At 39.2% G+C, this 27,886-nt stretch overlaps 1 protein-coding gene across 1 annotated transcript; it reads right to left on the reverse strand.

Annotated features, from left to right (window-relative positions):
- Window positions 1-31: 31 nt before the first annotated feature.
- LOC121506338 (kinesin heavy chain-like) lies at window positions 32-27,135 on the reverse strand. Its single transcript, XM_041782106.1, has 26 exons — window positions 26,449-27,135; window positions 20,451-20,538; window positions 18,636-18,709; window positions 18,003-18,107; window positions 17,426-17,474; window positions 17,252-17,307; window positions 16,988-17,075; window positions 16,183-16,307; window positions 15,992-16,096; window positions 15,763-15,911; window positions 14,871-15,019; window positions 12,376-12,581; window positions 10,937-11,005; window positions 10,627-10,833; window positions 10,399-10,551; window positions 10,071-10,268; window positions 9,626-9,743; window positions 9,461-9,537; window positions 9,270-9,379; window positions 7,262-7,363; window positions 7,134-7,194; window positions 4,866-4,937; window positions 4,671-4,775; window positions 4,102-4,318; window positions 3,917-4,024; window positions 32-3,834 (listed from the first exon to the last, which is right to left on the reverse strand). Exons 1-25 carry the CDS (start codon window positions 26,572-26,574, stop codon window positions 3,939-3,941), a joined length of 2,895 nt encoding a protein of 964 aa, XP_041638040.1. The 5' UTR covers window positions 26,575-27,135; the 3' UTR covers window positions 32-3,834; window positions 3,917-3,938.
- Between the last annotated feature and the right edge of the window lie 751 nt (window positions 27,136-27,886).

The following is a 27,886-nucleotide window of genomic DNA, read 5'->3' on the forward strand; positions in this document are numbered from 1 at the left end:
TGTCCTTTTTTAGCACAAAAAAAGACAAAAATGAAAGTTAGAGTCATCTTTATTCGCTTTAATTGCATCAGTTGAATATACGTTGGCTCAGTCCCATTACACCCCTTGCCCTTCGCCCTGCCTCTACGTTTGCAGCTATTTTCAGCACAAATAAGATTAGGAAATATCGCAGCATCCATCTAATATCTTAATTTGATGTTGCTTTAATGCTTTATGGATGTTATACCTGGAGCAAGCCTTTAAAAAAATCAAATCTAGTAGAAATGTCCGGTTATGCCTGGGAAGAGCAGTAGAGGCAGGAGTAGCAGCTAGAGATGGGACTGAGCCTTAGAGTTATGATTCCACAGCCAAAAACAAACCAAAAAACTGCTAAAATGTACATCCTGATGAGGTAAAAGCACAGAAACATCCTCAGCATTTTCCTCCCTGAGCATGCTGGTAACACAAGCTCGAGTCCATGCACTTTTCATTTATTTATGCGCCGATTTTCAGCCGCCCTTCGCTCCAAACAGCCACAAACAAACGGTTAAACATCAAATAATCAGGCTCAGAAATGGGACGCTCTTCGGCAACTTTTAAGGCAACAAGTTGCCACTGTAAAGTTGCTGTTCGCGTCGCCGATAAAGGAGAAAACGTACTGCATTCAAAGACATGCTAAAGTGGCAGCACAGAGGGAAGCAGTGCAAACATTAAATACATATTTCTGATTAAAGGGTGAATAATAGTTCAAATTTATACGCCTGTAGATATCTGGTAAAAGCAACATAGATACGTCTGTTAATCAGGTGATTCTGAAGGCACACGGTGTGGCAGAGTGAAAAATTATGATTGTTTTACCCTTGAAGTTTGCGTTTTTATTCTGGATTTTTCAAAGTTCAATCGACTGGCACAGTCTGTGTTTTCAAGGTCTCTGATTGGCTGATCAGGAGCTTCTCACAAGACTCTGCTGCCAAAAAAAATACAAATTTTAAGGTTTATTTTAGTCAAACTTCCTCATGTTCCTGAACTAGACTGTTCTTGAGTGTCGGGGCCCCTGATTGGCTGGTCAGAGACCCTGCAAGACAACTCTAAGAAATGTTAGTACAGCTTAGACTTTTACATCACATTAAGGTGATCAATCATTTAGATTCCTATTAAAATAGTGACATTTTTAGTTGTTTTTCTTTCTGCTTTCTGATGAAAAATATCTCAGCAGGTGATGTGTTTCTTTAGATTGACGATTGTCACCTAAAGGTAGTCAAATTTTAACTGAAAAAATGACCAAAAAAGTGGCAAAAGCTCAGAAGACAAACCGTTTAGAAATAAAACCAAAGCCGATTGGTTGTTTGTAGTCATGTGAACCAGAATGTCCATTGGGTGTCAGCAAGTGGGGAAAGTTAGAACTCTAAAGCTTTAAATGGATGCTGCAGTTATCATCAGAAAATTTCTACACACATTAAATACGACTCCTAAACTTTACAAAACAGAGATTGTTACCACAGTGTGACAGATTTTCCTGGCATGGAGGCGCTCATTATCATAAACCACTCAGTTCTGCAGACCTACAAGCGTTGTCTAGCCAGATGAAGGGAGATGAGTCTAGAGGAGTCTCGTGCTGAGCTAAGAGGCTAGCTAAACCCGTTTAACATAAAAAATCACAAACATGCTTTAAATTGAAACAGTGATGAACTATCAACAGTAGAAACTTTGTGGGGAGATGATGTGCTGTTTATGAACGAGCCTGTGTGACAAAACGGCTCTGTAATGTGAGCCACTGTAGCTAGCTCCTATTTGAGTGCCTTTCCTCCATCCTTAGTTGTTATTTAATCCACTTTTAAAAAAGCTAAACTGTTAAAGAAAAAGAACCAGCTCTGCTGAGCTGAGCTGAGCTAACTGATCTGGATTTCTACAGAGAGACGGATTTCCATTCACAATGGGCAAGACTGAGGAAACAAGGGCAAGATCAGAGTTTAATGATCTAAACCAGTGGTCTCCAACCATCAGACCATGGACTGGTGCCGGTCTGTGGCTCACAGAAATCATAAATAATTACAATAATCCTCCACTGCTGCTTCACATCATCTGTGAAGAACCTACTCACACGCTAGCAGACTGAATTTCCATCTCATCTTTAAATATTTCTGTGACTAGGTGAGAAAATCGAAGCCTTTGGCTGCTTAAGTGTCAGATTTGACATTTTAAGAGCTATTCCTACTTGTTTTGTTTGGCTGGGAATTAAAGGGTTAAGATTGGCACCACTTTAAGGTCTCTGTGCTACAAATAAAGCTACATCCTGTTAGCTTAGCCTAGCCTATTCAGACTGGAGCCAGCTGAATTGTAAAGGTCAAACACACAACTGCATATCAGGGCCGCTCTTATGAATTAATAAAAACAAATATGATCTGTTAATTTTGAGAAAATAAATCAAAATCTCTGAGAAGATGAAAGTCATACATTTATAAGAAACAAACTCATAATGTTCAAGCTTAAAAAGTCGTAAATATACCAGGACCAAAACCATAAACTATTCGAGATTGTAAAGTTGAAACCAGCCTATGGAGTGGGAGAAAATCCCACTTAAGCATAAGTTGTGCATAAGTGAGCTGATAAAATTGTATTTTTTACTTGTAATAAGCAGAGAGAGACATTATCACTAACATCAGGACCAGGGCTTGATGTAAACTTTTTTGGCCACTTGGGCTACTTGTTCTTTAAAAGTCACTAGCCACAATTGTTGTGTTTGGAGACTATGTGTATATGTCAGATTGGGTACGTCTGGTATGAGATGAAACACATGCTCCGTTTCTCTCTAATATTAAAACACTGGCTGTTAATTAACTTCAGTCAAACAATCAGAAATGCAGATGGTTTCATAAACATATCTAATCCTCACTCAGACAAATCTCCACCAGATAAGGCTGAGGTTGTGACACTAATAAATTCCACCGGTCATAGTGGCTAGTTGGAGTCAATCTGGTACCTGCCACGGCTGAAATCCCCCCACATTTGGCTAGTTAGCAGATGTAAATGTCAAGCCCTGATCAGACTCTGGGGAAATTTTTTCTCTTAGATTTCTGACCTTTTAAACTACAAAATCCTGAGTTTAGTTCCTCAAAAATGTTGACTTTTTCTTGAAAAGTAACAGATCCATATTTGTTTATTACTATTCAAACTGACCCTTTAACCCCTTCAAAGAAACAGATCCACCTCTTCAGTTATGAAATCAAAGTTTTGGCTTGTTGGAGGGGTTTTATGTCATGTCATGTCAAGATTAACTTCACCTTTCATAAGAGCCAAGCTCTAAATTTCCTCTCGTTTCCAGTCTTGTGCTAGGCTAAGCCAACCAGCTGCTCACAGTAGAGCAATATAACTTTATTTTTCCAATTATTTGTTTAAAAAAAGGGTAATTTGATGAAGTTTCCCAAACTTTTAAACTTTTTTGAAATGAATTCCTGCCAGTTGGAGATAAAATAAGAAGCTCAAGTCTCAATCTTAGCTTTGAATCTCTAGAAACTAAAACACCTTCTCTAAACATTCATATTTGAAACGTCAGGGCCTTATTTAGAAATGCCTCACTTGAAATTATGCAGATTTATTGATATCAATAAATCATTTATGATCAGGAAAACGCTGTCATTTTTACCTAAGATTTCAAACAGAATATTTCTTCAATGAGGCCTCTGACTTCTACATTCAGCTAATGAAACACGTTTACTCCTCATGTTAGTTTGTACACCGTGGATGTTTTCTTCTCAGTCTGTAGTGGTGACCTCCCATTGGTGTTCCAGCAGGAGGGGTGGGGCTTATAGTGTCCAGGTGAGGCGATGGGCATGCGTTGAGTTGTTGATGGTCTGTCTGCAAGAGGAAATGTTGTAAACATCAACATTTATCAGAGAATTTCAAAGAAATGAGAGGAAATGGTAAAAATAAAACTCACTGGTTAACTTGGTGTTGTGGTTCTAGTTGTGGGCGTAGACTCCTCCGGCTCTGATGGTGCTGCCGATGGGTGACGACAGTGGGTGATGTCCAGGTCGGATGGGTTTTGCTGCACAAACAATAAAGCATTAACTCAACCTTTTTTCCTTACCTAACGAATATTTTTACCAAGCTTACCAAACTCACCGATCTGTGCCGAGTAGCCCCTCCTGGCCATGTTCTTGGCCCTCACGGCCTCCTTGATGCGGTCCACCTCCTGCTGGTAGCGTTTGCGGTCCCTCATGGCGTTCTCCTTGGCCTCCTTCAGGGCGTTCTCCAGAGCTTTGACTCGCTCCGCCGTGGCTCGCAGACGCTTCTCCAGCTTGGGGAGTTCACAGCGGAGGTCTGCATTGTCTCGGACCAGCTGGAGGGATCCACGGAAGGGAGAGAAGTACTTTAAGGTTTGATGTTATAACACCAGTTTTCTTTACATTTATCCGACAAGTTTTGTCAAAGATTGCATGGAATAAAGAGACATTTTAGACATGATTTTTTGCTTATTTAATTGCTTGAAGCCCCAAAAGATAAAACCACTGAAAAAAAAAAAATATGTAGGAAAATCCTGACACTGAAGACAGAGACTAGGGGGCTTGGAAATAAATGTCACATTATTTGACTTTTGCATTCATTATTTCCTCTGCACATAATTTCTCTACCCTTGCCTTAAAACAACTTCTACTGTATTCTGTAAATAAAAATGTTTTTTGTGTCTTTACCTGCTTGTGGACCTTGGTGAGCTGCTCCAGGTTGTTCTCCAGGAAGGAGATCTTCTGTTTCTGAGCCACGTTTCCAAGTCCCTCCTCACAGTCCAGCTCTGCACTCTAAAAAACACACAAAGAGCAGAGTTAAATGTAAATCTGGAATATTCAGAGAGAAAATAAACATTTAAGAGAGAAAGAGGAGGCCTGTACCTTCTTGACCCGCGTGGTGAGGTCCTGGACGAAGAGTTTTCGCAGGTTGTGAAGAGTCTGAAGCTCTTTGGCCTGAGAGGACAGAAAAAAAGATGATTCTGATAATAGGCCATATGGAATTTTTGCTCTTTTTTTTCAGCAAATTTCAGAATGAAAATGCATTTGTTTTATTTTTCTGCTTTTTCTGTCTTGAAAACTCAAAATTTATGTTTCAAAACTTTTTCAAGTTTTTTAAGGCCTGTATCCAAATCAAAGACTAATAATACTTAAAGCTTCTCTCTGCATAGCTCAACAAGTTGGAGTTCTGCCTCTGAACCTGGAGATTGTGGGTTCGAATCTTACAGAAGGGAACTTTTAGGAGCTGGTGTACAAAGAAACGAGTAATAACCATGGAAATATTGCAAAGCCAACTGTTCCTATGGTTCAGTGAGACAGAAAACTGACTGGAAAGCTCGAGGTTTGGGGTTCAAGCCTTGTCTGAACTTTGTAATCTAACCATGAGCTTCTAAAGTAAAGACATCAGTAAAGTAGAGAATATCAGGAGATAAAACATTCATAGATCAGTCCTAAACACAAGTCCAGAAATCCAAAGGAAAGGAACCTCATATCAAAGGTCATTAATGTGAGACAAACGGACTGAACAAGAGAGCTTGACTCAAGGTATGAACACACTCTCACAGCAAAGATGTTCACATGTAGAGATGTGCAGCTCATGTATGAAAACGGTCTTCAGCAGTCAAGAGATTATCACGTAAAGGGATGTGCAACTCAAGTGTGAAAACGGTCTTCAGCAGCAAAGATTATCACTCATTGAGATGTGTAACTCAAGATATGAAAATGGTCTTCGGCAGCAAAGACTATCACATAAAAGAGATGTGCAACTCAAGTGAAAACTGTCTTCAGCAGCAAAGATTATCACTCATGGAGATGTGCAACTCAAGATGTGAAAGTGTCCTTCAGCAGCAAAGATTATCACTCATGGAGATGTGCAACTCAAACTGTGAAAATGGTCTTCAGCAGCAAAGATTATAACATAAAGAGATGTGCAACTCAAGCTGTGAAAATGGTCTTCAGCAGCAAAGATTATAATGTAAAGAGATGTGCAACTCAAGATGTGAAACTGGTCTTCTGCAGCAAAGATTATTGATTGTAGAGATATTCTACTCAAGATGTGAAAGTGTCCTTCAGCAGCAAAGATTATAATGTAAAGAGATGTGCAACTCAAGATGTGAAAATGGTCTTCAGCAGCAAAGATTATAACGCAAGGAGATGTGCAACTCAAGATGTGAAAATGGTCTTCAGCAGCAAAGATTATAACGCAAGGAGATGTGCAACTCAAGATGTGAAAATGGTCTCACAGGAAAGTCTCAGGGACACTGTGGCTGGCTCTAGCCTGTGTGTTAGCTCAGTCAGACATGTGACTGCCTTAGAAATATGAGGTTGTTGGTTCAAATCTTCTTTTGGCTCTGTGGATTTTTGAAAGCTGCTGGTGTAAATCACTGACTCAGGAGTAAAGAGGACTGCCATAGAGTCTGAAGGTTGTGGGTTTGATTCCTGGTGCATTTTTAAGTCCAGTTCCCTAAAGCAGAGATCAAGAGATCCTCTGAGACACTATAGCTTAGTGGAAAAGCCAACTGACTTTGGATCAGGAGTTTACAGGTTCAAATCTTACCATAGTTTAATCTAATTTAAAATTATGAGTCCACATAGAGACTTCAGGAGACATAGACATGGAGGAGTTGGCCATTCAAATATAACCAATATTTTTAAGTTTTCAAGAGTTTAGTCCAAATAAATCAGGAAAAGTCCATCTGAAGCCCTGCTGGATGTCTGACTCTGTAGCCTAAAGAGATAGTGGACTGACTCAGAGTCAGGAGGTTGCAGGTTCAACTCCCATCTTGGTCTCAGTTAATTTTAAAGCCACATCCTGAACAAAGAGGATAAATGCGCCAGGAGAAGAGCTGGTGGCGTGAAAGGTATGGCGGCGGTGGCACAGAGGACTGGACTAGACCAGTTCTGCACAGGGATGCTGGGGTTCAAACCCCACTGTGGCCGGTACCTGGATCAAGGCATGCCTGATGGAGGAGGGGGGACGTGGCGCGGCGCCCCCCCGGGGAGCCATGAGAGATGCAAGTAGGGGGTTATGCAACAAAAACGCAAACACAGCTGAAGTTTTACAGGATGGAATCTTTATTTGCATGCATGGATGATCACTGAGCCCCTCATGGGGACTTCATCTCCTCTGCTGTACAAACAGGAAATACTTACCACAGTCTCCTCCAGGCCCTTCAGGTCCTCTCTGGCCTGCTCCCTCTGCTCATTCAGCAGCCTGCAGACAAAAAGCACATTAACTCACATTCAACAAAAATAAACGTACGGATGAGTCCTTTACTCACATGAGTTTCTGCAGCTTGGCGTCCTTCTCCTGCTCTTCAGTCTTCAGTTTGTCGTAGTCTGACATCAGCCTCTCCTGCTCCAGCAGCAGACCCTGGTTCAGACTGAGAGAAGACGCTCGGTAAGCTTTGATTGTTCAGTTTTTAAAGGCAGAGTAACTGTCTGGAGAAATGCCAACAAACCACATCAGCATATATTCATTTTGTTTATCTGGTTTCTGGAAAGTTCTCCAAACAGTTATTGGGCTTCAAAAATGGTACAAGGCAGAACATTTCTAAAAATGATATAACATTACATCAGGGGGTCCCACCCTTTTTTCTTTGGGGTCCCTCTACTCTAAACACTCTAAAGCCCCCCCAGGACAATCTTTGAGAAATGAAACATCATTTTTAATTGTTTTATTGACAAAATCCCAGCATAACAGGCCTACATAAACTTGTTCTTGATAAACATCTGCATATATTTTTAATTTAATTTTTTTAATATTATTATTACGATGGCATTCAAGGGCCATGATAAGAATACAAAAATGAGAAGGTTCAGTCAATTTTTAAGAAAAATCTCAAAATTTTCTAATTTAACAAGTCATAAATTTACAAGAAAAGAAAATTGGAAATTTATGTCAACTAAAAGGTAGATTTTTTTTGACATTATAAAATCTGAAAGCGCTGTGGAAAAAGAAAATTGCAACAGATGAAGCTGTTTTCCTTACATAAGTCCTACAGTTGATCACCTAATCAAGAGATTTTTCTTAGTATGATTGTTCAGTGAGGAAATGATTCAAGAATTATCACATTATCATTGTTCCCTGAACTCTGAAGAGACATTTCTATTCACTGTTTTCAGTTTGGATCTTTGTAAATTCATTAGTTTAGAATGTTAAATTCTGACATTACAAACTTGAAATTTGTCATTTTCATGATGTCATAATTTATGACTTTTGAACTAAAAAAATCCTGAGTTCAGGTACTTATAAAAAAACAACTTTATAATCTCAAAAATTTACTTTATAAATGTCACCTTTTTCCAAGAAATTAACAGATCCTCTTTATTTTGTTGGACCTTTTAGAGGGCCTCTAATACACTAAGTAACTTTAAAAACGCACATTGTAAAATTTGCTAGAATTATCATGAGATGTACTCAGATGCCTCAAACAACTTCTCAGACACACAATATACCTTTGTTCTGCATGACTGATTGTGCCTTTTCTCAACCACAGACCAATTCATGAGAGTTGTACTCACAAGTGTGGCCACTTTTCACCCAACTTAAGCTGCTTATTTTTTACCACATTGACAATTTTTATCATCTGTAACTTCTTTTTTTATGTCACTTCTCAACCATTTTTGCCATTTAATGCCTATTTTGCACCTTTTCACCATTTTTTGCTGCTTTTGGCTGTTTTAGTCACTTTTCACTATTTTTTTTTCCACATTTTTGCAGCTTTTTACCATTTTAGTCACTTTTCACAATTTTGACCACATTTTTGCCACTTTCTGACCACTTTTATCATCTGTAACTCCTTTATTTATGTTACTTCTCACCAGTTTTTGCTACTTTTCACCTAGTTTTTGATTTAATGCCTATTTTCGCCTTTTCACCAATTTTGTTGCCGCTTTTTGACAGTTTTAGTCACTTTTCAAAATTTTTAGCAGATTTTTGCAGATTTGACCATTTTTTTCATCTGTGACTCCTTTTATGCCACTTTTCACTCAGTTTTTGCCATTTTATTCCAATCTGCACCATTTCACCAATTTTTTTGCTGCTTTTTGACCTATTTAGCCACTTTTACAACTTTTTCACCACTTAAAATTTGGCTATTGCAAAGGTTTATTTTCAACAATTTGGCTCTTTGGTTGGGCAGTTTTCAGTAACGTTGGTCTAAATAATTAGTATAATTATTTTACTGCAAACTCTGATTAAAATATCTCATGCCATGTGTTTCTTCTAATGTCTGTGGTCTCTAACATCTTTAAAACTGTAGTGAGGTTTAAAACAGTCAGACTTACTCTGTGAGCTCATCCAGCATCCTCTGCTTGTCTTCGATCTCATCTCTCAGTCGGCTCAGCTGTTTGTGGTGAGCCTCCCGGTGGTTCTCCAGCTGCTCCTCCAGAGTTTTCTGTGCCACACAGACACAAAAACATTCAGCTATGTCACATTTCTTTAACAGAGATTCTCAGTGACATGTTTTCCTCCTCACCTTTATGTCCTCGTCTCCGTCGTGTCTGCCGATGTCCTCCTTCTCCTTCTCCTCTCCTGACATCTCATGTCTTTTCTCTGAGAAGAACAAAGAGGAAAATTCCATCAAGTTAACCTGTTTTTACCTGAGCTAAGATGTTTTAATGGTTAATATAAATGTGCAAACCGTGAGCCTGCAGTTTAGCGAGCTCCTCGGTCAGAGCATCCTGGCTCTCCTCCAGCTGTCTCTTCTTCTGCTCCATGTTCTGCATGTAGTCCGTCAGAGACTTGATCTTGGCCTGGTGCTGCACAGATGATACAACAATGGCAACAACAATGTCTGACTCTTGAGTTCTGTTTGTTTGTGCTGCTCACTTCGTGCCCCCTTTTTTATGTTCCCATTTTTTAAATATCTACTTATTTTGTAGTTGACTGTCACTAGGAAGAAACCCGACTTCATCTGTCCACACAAACATTTGTGTGTCAGACATGTTTGTCTGTTGACATCACCAGGAGGATGCAAAGGTGTACGTGCATGTGTTTCATTATCAGTCACACTGCCATCTACTGGCCTGGCATGCATACTACAGCAGTTTCAGGCATATTAGTGGCATGGCCGTAGTGATAACTACCTGAGAGATGAGCAGCTGACACGAGGCCAGCTCCTTCTCGTTGGCCTGGATCTTGCGGTGGGCGTCGGCCTGCGTGCTCTCAAGCTGTTTGCTGCGGTTTACCAGAGACTTCACCTCAGACTTCATCTTACTGATGTAGAGCCGAGCCACGGTGAACTCCTCCTCCACCGCTGAGCCGTTCCCCTTTGACTCTGAGGACTGAGAGGGGGTTAGAGGTGAGCTAGCGTGAAAGATTAAGACACCGTATACTCCCTTTGTTTTTGTTCTTTCACCCCTCTTTGGGAGATGTCTTAAGATAACTTCAGTAATGATTGGTGTCTATTCTCACCAGGGCCGTCTTGATGTCGCTGGTACCGATGATGGCTCCGATGTCGCTTAGGTCTCTCAGCAGCAGGTTGAGCACCTCTGCAGCTCTCTTCCTCTGCAGACCGTTCAGCTCCTGCAGCTGACTCAGCTCCCTCTGCACGGCCGACAACAACGCCTGTCCACAAAACAAGCATCAAACAATCTGCAGAATTCAGGATGCATGCTTTATTTTGACAGGATTCCTTCTCACCGTCTTGTGCTGCAGCTCCTCCGTCAGCTGCAGGTTGGCTTGGTCTCTTTCCTCCACTTCTTGGCTCTTCTGGTCATAGTTCACAGCCAGCTCCTCCAGTGCCTGCAGCACCTCCTTCACCTCCTCCTTAGCCAGCTCGTTCTCCGTCTGCAGTCGGCACAGCTCCTCCTGGATCTTCTCGTAGTCTCGCCGCGTCGATGCAAGCAGCTTGGCGGGGAATAGAGTGTCAGTTAACTCGACCACCCTCATAAATCCTCTTTAAAATAAAATATTCATAGTTTTAATGTATTTTAAAGGTTAAGAGACAAACCTCTTCCTGGTCTAACATCTGCTCCTTGAGTTTCTCAGCCAGCTGGCTGTGTTGGTTGATCTCATCATCCTGTGGAGTAAAGGAGAAATTTCTATCAGACCATTACAATAAATCAGAAATGTGTTAAGATATAGATTTATCCACTTTAAAATGAAATATTTAACAGGATTATCAGCCTTGTTTCAGACCTTCAGCAAAATTTTCAAAATTAAGTGTCACACCATTTTTTTATACTGAAATAAAGAAAAATTAACATTTTTTCCCCTCAGAGAATAAAGGCCTTTTAGATTTCATGACTGTGTTTTAAATGAGACAAGTGACCTTTTAATCATTGCTCACCTGTACAGACTATTTTCTGTATTTTTCATCCTAAATTCTGATTCCTTTCATTTTTATTTACCTCCTGCAGCCCTCTTCCTTTAGTGGTTTGTCAATGAGTATGCAAAAGCTGCCATAAATGATGCTGTAAATATCATGAATTGCCACATCACTGAGTAGATTAATAAAAAAGGAAAATAATGATGCTATCCAGTCAGAGACGCTCTGATTAAAATATTCAGATACTGGAAACTTAAGGATTTACAGAGCAATCATCCATCCATCGTCCCTCCACCTATCCATATATCCATCTGTCCCTCCATCATCCATCCATCCATCCATTTTTTGTGACGCAAATTTTTCAAAATCCCATTGTCGACGTTTTAAGATTCATGATGTGCAGAAATAAGGTAACTTGGTCAAGTTTTTTCTCCCATTTTCAATAAATCTTAAAAATTTGTGGGTTTGCTTTATTATTCTGAGTATGATCATTGATAAAATGTCTTTTCAGGATCTCAGTCATCAAATTTAGCACTTAAAAATCAAGTTTTCTTCACCAAAATTTAGTTTCTTAATTGGCTATTATTTCATTTAAGAATCAATTTAAATCTGTTTTATTTCAATTTGCATGTAAATTAGCTCACGTCATGTGTTGTCAGTGATAGTATTTTAAGTATTTCCTTTATATTTAAAGACCCTGTAAAGTGAAATCCAAAGTTTTTGTCTTAACACTCTAGATACAGGGTTTCCTCCAGGATTTTTTGAAACTGTGGGGGAAAGCTTTGCCTGTACCTCATTTTTCATGATTTTGAAGCTTAATTTTATGAACTTAGAGATGTTTCAGTTGACTGAAATTTGATTTAGGGGTTCATAACACAGTGACCTGTCATAAAACAAACCTAAATACAGATTAATTTTCACTTTACAGGGTCTTTAAGTTCTGTCATTAATTCCCGTTTTGTCACCCTTGTACCCCTGATTGTTTTCACCTGTGCTTGATCATCCACACCTCCAGCATGTCCAGTATTTAGTTCTATTTTCCTGTTACTATGCCCCTTTGTCTTCATACTTTGTGTTTAATCTTGAGTCTTGTTTTTGAATAAAAGAGTGTTTAGTCTCACCTTGTCATCCAGCTGTTTGTACAGGTTGCTGATGTCCTCTTCATACTTGCTCCGTTCCTCCCTGCTGACCGAGACTACTCCTCCTCCTCCTCCTCCTCCTCCTCCTCCGGCCGGCACCAGGTTGTCAATGACTGGAGTGTTGTCGTTCGCTTCGATGCTCTTCTGGTCTTTGGAGCTCTGCTGCTCCTCCTCAGGAACCTCCTCCCCTGAAACATGGAGGGAGAGGAAAGCAAAGCTTGAAGTCTTCAGCTTAAAAACACTCAAACTAACAATTCCCTCTCATTATTTTAAAAATTATTTATTTAGAAAGTTCAAAATCACAACTAATTTCTATTTGATTTAAAAAGACCCAACATAAATCTACCATGAGCAAAAACCTTGCAATAAGAAAGCTGAGCCTACATGCAGCATATTGTGCTACTTCACCATGCATTTGCATTAAAATACTGTCATACTGCTTTGGGTTTTCTGTTGTAAAAAGATCTAAAAGTCCATGCACGGCCTGCTGGCACCAGTTTAACATCAGCAGATAAAAAAAAAAAAAAAACTGAAACCACATTGATAACTGAGTTTTTAATTAAGACTAAAAGTCATCAGCAAATGAGGAACTGGAGTGAAGAGGTGAAGAACTGCTCAGCTTAAATGTCTCGGCATGAATCCAGAGGCTGACTCACACCAGAAACATTACATCAGCAGAATGTATTTAAGTCAGCGCGTGGGCCGGTTTGTGTTTTCACTACGTAGGCTTTAGAGGCTGCTGAGCTGATTTAAGACAGAGGAGGGGGAGTTCTATCAGGAAGCATCCACCGGAGATTAAAACATAAAACACAATGTGCAGAGAGGGGGATGGAGAATCGAGGGAGAGAGAGGGGCGGGGTTTCAGCGGTTACCATGCAACAGAGCGAAAAGGACGTTGAGGATGCTGTGAAGGAGACGCTGCAGTCTGTGAGCAGAGGAGGACTAGAAACAAAACAACACATGTAACACCTTCAGCAGTGTTTAAATAGTACACGATTCACTCCATGTTCAATGACGTTAAAGCTGAACTGTCGAATGCCTTAGATTACTGTGGGCTACATTTTTGTTATCTGTAACACCAGTAGCCTTTTGCATTGTCTTTACATGTGTTGAAACTAGAGTTGTTGCGATTCTGACACAAGTAGCAGACATACGTCCAATACTCCTTAAAGTACAGGTACAGTGAAAACACTGCAAGCGTGAGCTACCGTTGTTAGAGCAGTGAGGAAGAGCTGAAGGACTCACTATAGCTTCAAAGAACGGTGGCAATGTGACAGTTTTTCTCTGAATGTGATCATTAAAATGCCTTACAGACCAGCGCTGTCATACACGACAAGAAGAGAAACAGTTAAAAGTTACATTTTTTCTTCGTGTTGGACCCAGCTGCCAGTGTTTGTCAGTCTTTTTCGCGCCTAAGCCTAAGCCTAAGCCTTGGTGCTGGATCTCAAATATATCACGTTCCCCACTGCCTTAGCCTGAACCTAACCATTCGGGTTTTAATGCCTAGGCCTAACCTTAGATGTACGGACTTCCGGTTGAGACTTCCGGTATGGGTTGGATGTATATTGGCCATCTTGTCTGCATCAAGGTAATCTTGGCATTTTCAGCGAGCCTGGAACTTATATGACTCGTTGCAACTTTTAATCCAATTATGATCATTTATTACAGCTAGCTTGAACACTTACCGTCATAATAACCCCTTTATGTGCAAATTTTAACAACATTTCACTATTTGTTGTGATCATTTTTGCCATTTTATCCAATCTCTGCCAGTTTCTACCTCAGTTAACCTACTTTTTGCAAGTTTAGCTCACTTTATAATCTAATTTCACCAAATTTTTCCACCCACTTTTGCTAATTTAATCCTATTTTGGTATTTTTAAATCCCTTTTTACCACTTTTTATACAATTTTTGGCCACTTTAACCCATTCTTTCCATATTTTGCTAATTTTTGCCACTTTAGTCGAACCTGTGCCACTTCTAACCCATTTCTGCTACTTTTAAAATCCCATTTCACCACCTTTTAACCCACTTTAGCCATTTTTAACCAGTTTTATTACTGATTTTAAGAAAATTGATGTACATTTTTAAGATGCCTATATACTGCAGCCCAGATGAAAAATGAAAGCTTTTTGTTGCTCTGATAAGGTTGGTTATTATTCAGGTTAAATATAAAATAAGTGTATCACAGTTAAACAATGTACTCCATGGGCCCCCAGTTTGGCTGGGTGGCAGAAAGCTCTCCCATTTATCCTCCTTGAGGAACAGCTTTGTCTGCACATGACTACTTTTAAATATGCATGGCTGTTCAACCACCTCCAGGGACAGTGGGGTCCCCGGTCTCTGGCACCTTTATTTTTGGGGATCAAGTGCTGAAAAGGTTGAGAACCTCCGCTCTAAATGGTGGAAGATCTTTTACAGAACGGGGTTTATGCATCCTTCAAATGTCACTCTTGTGTCTGTGTTTTTTTCTCACCTTTCCTCCAGCGGCTGAGTTCGGCCTCCAGCCTCTGGATGATGTTTTTCAGACTCTTATTCTTCTCTTTCTCCTTCTCGAATTTCTTCTTCCACTCCTCGGCCGTCAGCTCCAGGTTCACAGACACCGTGTTCTTGATGGTCTTTGCTCTGAAAGAGTCAAAAACAACCACAGCTCAATGTACTTGCATGTATATTTTTACATGGAGATCTGCAGAGGCCTAAATAGCCTACACAATAACACCTGTGCGGTTTGCCGTCTCTTCCTCATATTCTACTGTAATATAACAGTGGAAATCTCATTTCAGATTTAAGAGTCTCTTCCTCATTTCCTCTGGGTTTCTTCGAGCAGAGGGCAGATGGCTGAACAGTAATCAGACGTCTGACTCTGCTGTTGCTTCACGATTTATCACAAACAGTAAGCTGTCTGAACCTAATGCCCGAGACTCAGAGGACTGCGACAGCTGGATTCTTATCGTTTCACACACCACAAACACGATGCAAAATGTAATATTGTAATCAGAAGGAAAACAGAAAAGATGGGGTATTTAAACGAATAAAAAAATGAAGCACTGAGTCCATGAATGGAGATTTCACTGGAGGCATCTTTAAATAAACGCAGATGCACAGTAGGAACCGTAAAGCCATCTGTTGTCTTGTTTTCAGCACTTCTGTCAGCTATAGTCATAATGAGTCACCATTCACCTACACATATACCTCACTGTTAAGCATGCTTTAATTCTATATATAATGAAAAAGAGCAGATTCATTCATCTTCTGAGCATGCTCCAACTCTATACGGCACAAAAAATATCTCATAAAAAACAGAAAAAATAAAGCTCTGAATTATTTATCACATCTCCATTGATTAGCTTTTGAAGAGTTTCACGTACCTCTGTCCAAACATGAGAGTCGACTTCGTCTCGGCCTCGTTGTAAACGGACGGCGAGCAGCAGATGATGATTGTAGTGCGGCAGTTTCCCCCCAGAGAGTCCTGCAGGATCCGAGTCATCTTACTGTCTCTGTACGGGACGTGGGTTTTCTGAAAATACAAACACCACAGTCTCATAAAGAGCACTAAGTGCTCAGATATTTTCTCCCTCAGTGATTTAATTCTCTTACTGTTCCTTCAGCCAGAGCTGAAATGACGTTTCCCAGCGCTGACAGAGATTTGTTTATGTTCTTCGCCTCGTCCAGAACGGCTCCCTCCGCTCCTGTCTTACTGACCTGCTCAAACAGAGGACAAAAACTTTAAACGTCAACTTTAAGATTTATAAAAATCAGTACCTTTATGTAAACTTAGTCTGACGGACCTTCTCGCTGCCCGCCAAGTCGACCAGGTAGAGCTTCCCCGACAGCTTCTTCTCCGTCTCGATGTTCTCCTGTTTGATGTTGATGAGGAAGATGCTGTGGCTGCGAGAGCTGTGCTCGTTCATGTCTACATAACAATGAAAAACAAGACAAAATTTGACTTTTTAAACTTTTTAACGGGTAATATTGAGATATTCCATCGCAGCAGCTGCAACTTTCTAATCCACGTAAAAATGTACACTTAAACTATGAGGGTAACTTTTTACATACACATATATAACACAATTTTTATTTGATTTTACTTGGAAGTTTTTTTTATGCTTTGTTTTTACTTTAGTTAATCTTTGAAGCTAAGCAGATCTGATAAAGGGTTTAAATTTACAGTGGTAAGGACCCAGGACTTCTTTAACAACAAATTGCAACCCATTTTTAATCATTACAAAACATTTCTGATAAAAAAGGGGACTTGAGATGGAACAATAGATTTGACTGTGACTGTGACTTTTTCCAGGTGCACATCTGCAACTGACTGAAAATGGCTTCCCAACCCCAAAGGGGAGATTACAAATTAAAGATAAGCAAAAAACTGGATAAAAGACATCACTGACTGATGTCAGAATATGAAGATATGGGGTGCAGATGGCTTACTAGTTAGGTTGCACCCCATGTATGTGGGCAGTCAGGTTCAAATCCAACCTGCAGCTCCTTTTCCACATGTCTCACCCCAACTCTCTCCGCTGTCCTCCTTTAAAAGCATCAAAAGCCCCAAAAATATATCTTTAAACATATATAAATAAAGATACATACTGGTCACAGCCACATGTCTGTTGGCTTTGCCCTCATCGATGACGTCCATCACCTCTTCTGGACTTGACACAAAACGCTCAGTACAACCCTGACATAGACAAGATGGATTAAAAACCGTTACAAATGCATGAAATCAGATGTTTGCACCAAAATATGCCCATATAGATCAGGCATGTTGCTAGTGAAGCCACCAAAAGCTTCATGGAAGCTAAGCGGTTTCCCATTTATGGATAATGAACATTATGTGAGGTGAAGTTTACCCACCTTGACATATGGAACTCTGTTTTTGTCTTCATGCACGGAGAGATTCGTCTTTGACACTTGAGACAGAGAAAGCACAGCAGAGTCACATGATAATTCTTAAAAGTGTCTTCAAATGAAATGTTCCATTAATATCACCTTCAGTGCATTCAAACTGAGATCAATGATTATTCCTACCATCCAGAAGGTCTCTGATCTTGTCCAGGTAGATCTCAAAATAGGAAACCTGCAAAGAAAGTTTATAATAGCATCAGCTTCTTACGATGAAGGAGCTTCAGCATTAAAAAGAGCATGATTAAAACCTGAAAGAAGAAAACATTGCACACATTTTGGTTGATGTAAAGCTACTGCAACATACGACAGTAATTCAATGACAATGTGTAAAAACTTAAAAGTAAAGAGCCAGCAGAAGGTGGTTAAATCTGTGGAAAAAGCTTTGATTTCTGAGGACGTAACCACAAATTTACAGGAGATAAAACACTCACAATTCTGTTATTTCTTCAGGACTAAGAAGTCATAAATTGCAGGGAAAAAAACAGAGAAAGAGAGAGCAACATTCTGGAAAAAATAGTGTGTTATATCCTTACTTTTCAATTCTGAACTCATACAAATTTATTTCATGACTCTTAAACACCTTTTTCTGTTTGACTGTCACCAAACCATGTGCATTATACTCTAAGACAATATTTACCACGCCAAATTTTGAGTATTTGTCTTGTAATATTTGTTATAAATGACATTTCTCTCTCTTTACCTTGATGTGAAACTCCAGGTTCTCGTCCATGGAGTAGATGTGATCGAAGATGTCGTGGGCGATTCGAGGGATGATTCCCATCAGCTGGGGGTCGTGCAGTTTGCCCTAAAAACAGCAGTGGATATCCGTGTTTTTCATGCTTTTTAAACTGTTTGAATTTGAAGCTACTTTAAAGGGGATATGAGAGAAAACAGCAGGTTCAAAGGTGCAGATTTATGTAAGAACAGAGAGTAGTTTTATCAACGCAGCCCAGATCGGAGGATTAAGTAAAGGAGGCTTCAGGCGGCTGAGGCTATGAGCAGATGAACGATACAGGATGCTGTGAGTCTGATTCTACTTTTCAACCTGAGATCTACTTTGAAATCTGCCTTTGAAACCGGGTCGATCTGAAGATCCAAAGATACTGAGCCGTCTCATATATGAGGCGTTTCATTCCTCAAAGCGTACTCATCGTATGAGCCTGATTGGATTTACTGTTTGTTTTAAGTCTGTTACACAATGCCTGCTCTACTCTGAGCCTCTGATTGCAGACTCAAAGGTCCAATAAAGGTCAGTGCCAGTCCTCGTATGGTGAGCCTGGGATTTAACTGACAGAAACCGCAGAGAAGACCAGGAACTGAAGGAGTCTCTCACCTCCATAGTGTGTGTCTTCCCGGAGGAGGTCTGTCCGTAGGCAAAGATGGTCCCATTGTAACCACCAAGGACATCTGGAACGACATGGAAACACTTAAAATACAGGATTACAACGATATTATCGAGCCTATCTGTTACAGTAACCTGGCTTTTGATGTACAAGTGAATATAACAGCTATGACAGTATACACTAAATAAAGATTAAATGTCATGGCTTGCAATCACAACTACTTTTACAAGTATTCAGTATTATTTTACCCCTGATTTTGCCCATAATTACTGCTGCTTTTTTATCAAGTTATCAGGTCAAGTCTCAAATGATCAAATCAGGTCTCAAGTCCTTAAATCTACAGGTCAAAAACAAGTCTCAGCTCCTCAAATTAAGGTGACGGATCAAACTAAAATATACAAAAACCCATTAAAGTCAGGTCTTAAGTCCTTGAATCAAGTCTCAGAAGGGTCTGAAATGTTAAAAATCATCTCAAAGTCAAGTCTTGGGTCCTTGAGTCAAGGCTCAGACGAGTCTAACTGTTAAAAATAATCTCGAAATCAAGTCTAAGGTCCACTAATCAAGTCTCAGACGAGTCTAGATGCTAAAAATCATCTCAAAGTCAAGTCTTGGGTCCACTTATCAAGTCTTACACAAGTCTAACTGTTAAAAATAATCTCGAAATCAAGTCTTGGGTCCTTGAATCAGGTCTCAGACAAGCCTCATGTCCATGAATCAAGACTCAGACAAGTCTAACTGTTAAACATCATCTGGAAATCTATTCTTTAGTCCTCGAATCAAGTCTCAGACGAGTCTAGATGTTACAAATCATCTCAAAATCAAGTCTTGGGTCCTTGAATCAAGACTCAGGCACAACAGTCAAATGTATTCCAGTTAACTGAAACCCTTGAATCAAGTCTCAGATAAGTCTAGATGTTAAAAATGATCAAGTCTATGGTTAGTCCAACATATACCATTCATTTCTAGTCTTGAGTCTTTGAAGAAAGTCAAGTCCAAATATTCCAGTTATCTTAAACTTCTGAATCAAGTCTCAGGCAAGTCCAAAATTTACCATTCATCTCAATGACCAGTCTTGAGTCTTTGACTCAAGTCTCAGACAAGTCTAACTGATGAAAATCATCTCAAAGTCTAATCTTGGGTCCTTTAATCCAGTCTCAGACAAGTCCAAAATGTTGCACCCATCTCAATGTCAAGTGTTGAGTCCTTGAATCAAGCCCCAGACGAGTCCAATTTTTTCCATTCTTGTAAAAGTCAAGTCTTAAGTCCTTAAATCAATTCTCTACTACAAAATCAAGTCTAAGATCCTGCATGCACTCAAAGTCAGTCCACAAGTCTTCAGATTTTATCTGAAAAAATCCCAAGTCATTGAAAACAGCCTAAATGTTGCTATAACCCTCACAAAGTCTCTAACTGCTTGATTTGAATACTGGATAATGCATTCCTTCAAATATTGTCAGATTTACAACCCCAGTCATTCTATAAAGCAGCCTTATTAAAGGGTATTCTGCACATCCAAAAGCAGTCAGTTTTTTGAGATTATAGCAGGCTATATGATCTGTCTTCTGCACTTCGACCTCTGATCAAAAACACGTTTCATAATCGAAACCAAGCATGATACCAATGATACCAATACCAACCCCAAAAAAGCTGCAAATAAGGAAGTATTTCCCCTTTTCTGTTACATAAAATAAGACCAGAGAACCCTGATGAGGGGGATTAAGTGTTAGAGAGTGTAGAGCAGATATAGGATAGATTACAGTTACATAACAGCAACGTTTCATCCCAGCCCGTCTAAGCTGTCATACCTTTAACGATCTGTTTGGCACACTGGTCGTACACTTGTTCCTGCGATGTGTTTGGAGGCAGCACTCGGTCGAATACGTACGGTTTACCCTGTTTCAAAACAACACAGGACACAATGAATAACAGAAGATTACAGTGCAAAAAGAAGGACATGCAAATAGTGTAACATAACGACCCCCTGAAAATTAACTTTCTAAAATATTTCATACAGATATGTATATGCTGCAAATATTTGCACTGTGTATTCCAATTATAGTTTGTCTAAAGATAGCTTGATTAGTCCAATAAAGACTGTGATAATTAAAACAATACAAGTTAAAAGATTGAACATTGAGCAAAGCATGAAGTAAATTTGGCTTAATCCTTTTACTTGATGCTGGAATCTGTGAAACATTCACAAAAAACATTGGAGCTCTGACTCTATCAACTTTAACCCTTGTTTTGGAAGTTATAACCACTTCTAGAAAATAATATTACGAGTAGGGCTGGGCAATTAATCACAAATTAGATTAAATCGCAATATGGCCTGCTGCAATATTCTAATCGCAGACAATGCAATATTTCTTTAACCTGAAATGTACCCGATACAGTTTTTTGCAGTAGATGTTACTCAACCCCGCTCAACCAAAGAGCCGAATTGTTGAAATATACCTTTGCAAGAGCCACAATCTAAGTGGTGAAAAGTGACAAAACTGCATGAAGTACAATCAAAATAAGGTAAAGCTGGCAAAATGGTCAAAAAGCAGCAAAAATGGATGAAAAGGGGCGAAAATTGGGAGAAAACGGGGAAAATAGTCAGAAAGTAGCAAAAATGGTCCAAAAGTGGCAAAAAAAATGAGTGAAAAGTGACTAAAATGGGCAAAAAGCAGTCACAAGTAGCAAAAATGAGAAAAAAATAGGAAACAAGTGATATGTAACAGCAAAAGGTATCTTAAATGGGCAAAAAGTGACAAAATAATGGTGAAAATGGGCAAAAATCGTGAAAAAAGTGGCAAAAAGAAGAGGCAAAAATTAGGTAAAAAAGGAAACAAGTGATATTTAATGGTAAAAGGTAGCTTATTCAGACGAAAAGGGGCAAAAAATGGGGAAAAAAAGGGCAAAAATGGGAAAAAAGCAGCAAAAAGAAAAAGCAAAAATTTTGGGGAAAAATTAAACAATTGGTATGTAATGGCAAAAGGTCGCTTAAATGGGTAAAAAGTGGCAAAAAATTTTTGAAAAAGGGCAAAAAATTTGATTACAGTGGAATAAATGGGGAAAAAGTGGCAAAAGAAGTTTCAAAATGGCCCCCCAAAAAAGAAAAAGGGGTATTTAATGGCAAAATATAGCTGAAATTGGTGAAAAGTGGCAAAAATGGTGAAAATGGCAAAAAAAAAAAAAAAAAAAAAAAAAAAAAAAAGTTGTTTAAGGCGTTCTAGGGGAATCATATTTCAGATTAAGACATAAAAGAGCCCCATGTTGAGTATCACTGCTCTACACTATATGCAAACAGAGTTTCTTTAGTGGATTATTTTTTTAACAAAAATCTTACTTTTCACCCTCATGTGTGTGTTTTTCTTATTCAAAACAAGAATAACAAGAAAAGATATAAATCAAAATTCCTTTTCTTTTTTAAAAGTTATATATTCCTAGTTTTGTTTATCTAATATGGTGCTCTTTTTAATAAGGAGTGATTTATTGCTTGTGTTTGTTAAACAACACGTAAGATGGGGAACCCAAAAATAATCGCACATTAAATTACAATCGCCATATTGGGAAAAATAATCGCAATTAGATTATTTTTGCAAATTGTTCAGCTGTAAATACGAGTAATATTAATAAACTTGATAGTCTGAGGATTCTGCGTGTTGCTCTTCCTCTGCTGTTCTAAAACAGGATATCTTAAACATTCCAGGATCTTCCGGTACAACCATCCATCACTTTTCCTGCCCTTGTCAAAATTCTGACTCCGTCTCTTGGGAGGTTTACAGGCCTCACTTGGAGAAAAAGCAGCTTTCAGCACTCCAAGGCAGCAACAGCAGCACTCTGAGTCTGTCTGAACCTCAGAGATGAAGAAGAGAAACTACTGACAGGAGCAGAAATCGAAGCTACGGCTTCAGTAATGTGTCTGCAGTTTGATGGATGGCAGGGGTTAGTTTGTGTGCAATAATGCAACAGAAGCAGTAGGGTAGGGTGACTGATCTGCATCACTTTACTTCACAAAGTCCACTTAGATCTCTTAGCATGACTACACTTGGTTTCAACATTTTTTGGAGAAATCTAATTAAATGTAAAACAGAATACATACAGTTCTAAATGGCATGCAGTTGCCTGCATTAGCTCCACCCATCTGGGATTTTCAGGAGGATAAAACAAACACCAGACCTTATAGATGTCCTTGTTATAATGCACACAAAGGCAGCATTGTTTCTGTCTGTGTCTACACACTTTTGAACAAAGTATCCTGATGTTCCTGAAGCTGTCTGAATCAGCACATTTATAATGGTGCATGGTCATCGCAGCTTTAACATTTGACCTCTGAACGCCGAATACTTGCATCCTCTAAGTGGTTGCAATCATGAGAAATCAATATTCTCTGGCAGAAAAATCTCTCTGGACCAGTGTTAAAGGGTTTGTATTGAACAGCTGTAAAAAGCTGTTTCTCAGTGCAAGTTTATGACAGGCTAGAACTCTTAAATTTAGGTTGTATTAGGGCTGGGCAATATATTGACTATATAGGATATATTGAATTATATATTTTGTGTAGTGCTATTCCACATCACCCAATCTAAAGTCATATTCTGAAGCTTTTTTGACTGAAAAATCTGAACTGTAAGAGGAAATGCATCATGAGTGGCTCCTTAAGAATCACAAAAACCTAATACACAATGTTTTCAATACTTAAAGTCCCTGTAAAGTGATAAAACAAATCTGTATTTTAGGTTTGTTGTATGGCAGGCCACATTGTTGTGAACCACCACATCAAATTTAAGTCATGAAAAACATCTCTAAGTTTATAATATTTGGCATCAAAATCATGAAAAATGAGACAGTAAAATCTGCTCAGGTATGGTGTGGGCGTGTCCTTTAATGAGCTGAAGCCACGCCCACTCAGGAGAAATATGATCCTCTCAGATTTAAAAAAAAAAAGCTTCTCATCAGAGAGCAGCTGCCTAGCTTTGTCCCAGAGCAGGGACAGAACTTTGGGATTAAAGTTACTGTTTTCTGGCACAATTCTCTCTGTTATGTTACTTTAAATGACCTGTAGTCCACCATGGCTGATAGATTTAAGACATTTACCTCATAATGGACATAAACACAGCATGTAACTGGCTGTTAACTCAATGAAGGCAGTTAAATTAGCTAATAACACACTTTATTCAAATGAACTACTCTGTGATTTTACATCATTGTAACGTTAGGGGGTGGGGTTATTCCCCATCAAGACTGGTGATGTCATGGGTGCCCTGCCCAAATAAAACCAAGACAAGAAAGAGGAGTTCAACTTCATAAGTCTTCATGAAAGAAAAAAACAAAAACAGTCAAACGTAGATCTTTGTTTTCAAATGCTTACAGCTAAATTATTTCAACATATCTTGTGTGTTAAGAGACAAAGTTCAAATTTCTCTTTAAAGGGACTTTAAATGTTGATTTATTAGCTCATGTGGTACACTGGCATGAACTGCTGAAACAGGGAGCATCAAATATTTTTGTTTAATTCAGTTCTCAGTGACTCATAAAATTATACTGGAGCAGCTTTTACACAAAACAATGTTTATTATGCTATGGATTACATGCAAGCATCTATCATTAACCTATTTATAGAAACAATTACTCATACTGCAGTAGAAGCTAGTTTAACAAATAGTTTTACAGTAGGCCTGCACAATGAATCATCATTTTTTGGATATGAGCTTTTGCAATTAACTCATTGCAAAGCGCTACAGTTAACACAATCAATATGAAAATACATTTTATATACTTGAGCATTGTTTTCTTACTCAGTATGTGCATGATCGGCACGCTTTCACAGCGTTTTCATCTAGTCAGATAAAGAGAAGGAAAGAAACTGCAAATGGCTAAAGCTCAAACTAGTGCAGATTCTTTATTACTGATTTAGTATCAATATAGATTATCAGTGTCACTCTGTATCACATTTTGACTTTTAAATTGCTAGCCTGAAATAAAATAAAAGACTTAAAGTCCAAAAATATTCAACAATGACTGTTAAAATTTAAATGTTCAAGCCAGATTCAAGCCTTTAAAATTCCCTGCATTCATGTGGAGTAACTTTTTTCCCCTATCCCAATGTATGCTGCAGAAATTAAAGATATGATAATGTCACTCCTCCTAGTGTACTTTACAGTATTTCAGTAAACGTTCTGCATAATTTATGACATTTGATTTAGAGGATGCTTTCATAGAACAGTGTCTATACAGACAAGGGTGGGAAATAAGCACCCGCCAGCAGTCAAATGTGGGTATTTTTGAGCAGTGCCGGGTGAATTTGCTAAACTTACCAGCCTCTGGGGCAGGAACATAAAAGTAGTCCAACTTAAAATAGTGATTTTGCTTGCTCCTATTGACTTTATGAGCAAGGCCAAGCAGATTTCACTGACCAAAAAACTTGCCTCTGCCTACCCTGTGTCAGAGCTGCTATCAAATGTTTACAGGCAGCTGTTTGCTGGGAGGGTTTGAGTCATACGAGAGTAGTTCTGCACTGCAACTAATATCTGTTAAAGACAGGGGTGTCCAAGCTTTATCCACTTTCATACAAGTCACCTTTATGATACTAAAGTTAGTAAATCCAGTCCAATTTAGGTAAAAGATGTGCTTAGTGGTTGGATGCTTAAATGGCTGGTTAATGGCTGACAAGGCAAACAGCAAGTCATTTCAGGGATTTTAAGGAGGCCCTCCTTGGCCTTGGCCATCACTGGCTCTGCTTCAGAGTGAGACTGATGCTCCATGTACCAGAGAAATTAGTTTTATCTCAGTGTAAGTCGAGAAAAAAGCACATCAACAATGTGTCCTGTCAAAATGTTTGTTTACAGAATTAGCACCGTAGCACTGCCTGGTACAGAAATCAAAATACACACTAATCCACATAAAACCATACTGTCTTCACAAACTATAATTTCTTATGTGTTGTCTAATGCACAGATGAGTATAGGTTTTTGTTACTGTCCCGGATGAGCCCCCATGGTAACATAAAACTACAGTCAATAAGAAAACATCGTTAAAATATCACACTACAGTCAAGCTTCATGATCTAATGTGGGACATTTTTCATTTATCTTTTAGAAATTCTGTGGGCCAATTAAAAACGGGCCATGGGCCACATTTGGCCCCTGAACCTTAGCTTTGACACCCCTGAATTTTGTGTTAAAACTGCTGATATTGCTCAAAAAATATTAAATTCAAGCCAGTCTAAAACCTATAATGCAGGAAACTGTCTATTATTTTATAGTGCCCCTATGGGCAGCATAGCAAGGGTTTGCATGGACAAGCACATTGTCAAAAAAACAAGTTTTATTACTTGGATACTATATACCTTGATTTTCATATTATAGTAGAAATGTAAGTAGCTACTTGTTAAAAAAGAAGTGGCTGGTAAAAAAATTATTGTGGCTGGAAAATATTTGAATCCAGCAGTGACAGCAAAGTTAAATTCCAACCCTGATACAGGCTTTCAAATGTTTTATTTATTTTTATAAGTAGAATAGAGACCTTTACAAGCAGCATATCTGGCAGAAAACCCTTCATCATAGATTATCTGAAGACTATTGCTATTATGATTTCTCTATAAAATCTCTTTAACTCTATAAAGTTGTGTTAAATCATGCTGCCACTGCTATAGTATCCTCCTGAAATAGACCACAGCACTATATTGTTATTGCGCAACTGGCACCCCAGCCTCTCTGCAGAGCTCCAGGTGACTTTGTTCCTCTAAAACACTGCAGTATTTGTAATCCCAGCTCCACTCATAAGAGAAAGATCACAACAAACAATAACTGTCAGACTTACCGTTATGACCACGGTGTCGTCCTCCTTGAATTTGGGGATGTATTTGTCTCCTCGGTTTATTTCGGCCTCGTTCAGGGGCCTGAAGCGACACATCACCCTCACACCACACTCTGCAGCATCCATCATGTCTGCTGCTGGTTCTGTTTACACCTCTCCTCCAAAGAAAATGAGGATGCAGTTCAGTAAATACACAGAAAACAATGGAGGAAGAGGCTATATTTTAAAGGGTGGTGCCCTAAGTATGTTTCAGGGACCTCCAGAGGGGCCTAAATTATGCTCCTTACGTCCTGGACCAAGTGAGAGTTCAAGATTAACTAAGACAAGGACCGAAATGGCAAATAAAAAGTACTGGTTCCTGGTCTCCTCACAGCTACAAAGTTAAGGGTGCTCCAGTCTATCAGTGCGCAACGCGTCCTTCACCCAACCCGAAGATCTACGAGTTTCCTCGGCTGCGCCATGGCCGAACTGGATCCACCGCAGCGACGAGTCCCGGTGCAGAGACCCAGACCTCGGTGCGCAGGCCTCCCTCTGCAGCGGGAGCACCGACAGTCGGGCACAAATCAGCGGGATGAGTTGTGTTTTTGAAGTCTTAACGGAGGGGGGGGAAACTCGGAGGGAGCTGCCCGGTTAGCAGAGGGAGGGCTCGGAGGGGATGCGCAGAGACAGCCGCATCGTCCTGACTTGCAACAAAAGCGCGCTCCCTGCACGATCCTGCGGCGCGCTCCCGTTGCCTGCATCAGCACCGCCGTCACCGAGGAGCAGCGTGAACGTGCAAAAAGATAACAATGCTACTTTAAACACAATTTCTTCTTAATTTCATTGTAAAAACTTAATTTATTTCTTGTTTTATTATTTACTAAATATTTGTCCAGGTACTGTTTTAAGATTTGGATCAACAGCAGCCTCGCAAAAGAGAAATTATCACTTATATCACCATGAATCAAGCTTGAGCTACCCTAACTTCCTACTTTCAACATTATTAAACACTAAGCCCTACTAATCAGTAACTAAAATGATTCTATTTTTACTAAATATGAGCTGTTATTAAGAAAACGACGAGGTTAAATAATGACTACATTTACTTTTAATGCTTTTACCTTGTATGTTGATACTAACTCGACTTACTGCCTTTAAATATCTTTTAAGTAAAATAAAAGGTATTTTGAAGTATATTTTACAAATGTGCTCGCCGTTTCTAGATAATGACACTAGCTGAGTATAAATAAAAACCAGTAATGGCCGGGCTAGCTGGTCAGTTGATTGACAGCTAAGCTAGCTACCGTTAAGCGCTAAATTAGCTGTAACCGTTACGTTATTATTTTATTTTCGGTGAAAAATTAACGAAAAATGATAATTACTGCTATCAATCTCGCTTTGGCGAGAAAATACGCGTTTAGAAGTAGTTTTGATGAGGCAAAGGTAACGAACAAAGGCTGGT

The sequence above is a fragment of the Cheilinus undulatus genome, linkage group 24 (assembly GCF_018320785.1).
Source record: "Cheilinus undulatus linkage group 24, ASM1832078v1, whole genome shotgun sequence".
Taxonomy (NCBI): domain Eukaryota; kingdom Metazoa; phylum Chordata; class Actinopteri; order Labriformes; family Labridae; genus Cheilinus; species Cheilinus undulatus.

Excerpts from the sequence above, each read along its gene's own strand:
- LOC121506338 (XM_041782106.1), bottom strand. The coding sequence starts at position 26,574 with ATGATGGATGCTGCAGAGTGTGGTGTGAGGGTGATGTGTCGCTTCAGG. Across the intron at positions 18,710-20,450 it reads TGCCAAACAGATCGTTAAAG|ATGTCCTTGGTGGTTACAAT; the intron begins GTATGACAGCTT and ends ATGTCGTTCCAG. Across the intron at positions 12,582-14,870 it reads ACTCAGCCGCTGGAGGAAAG|GGGAGGAGGTTCCTGAGGAG; the intron begins GTGAGAAAAAAA and ends TCCATGTTTCAG.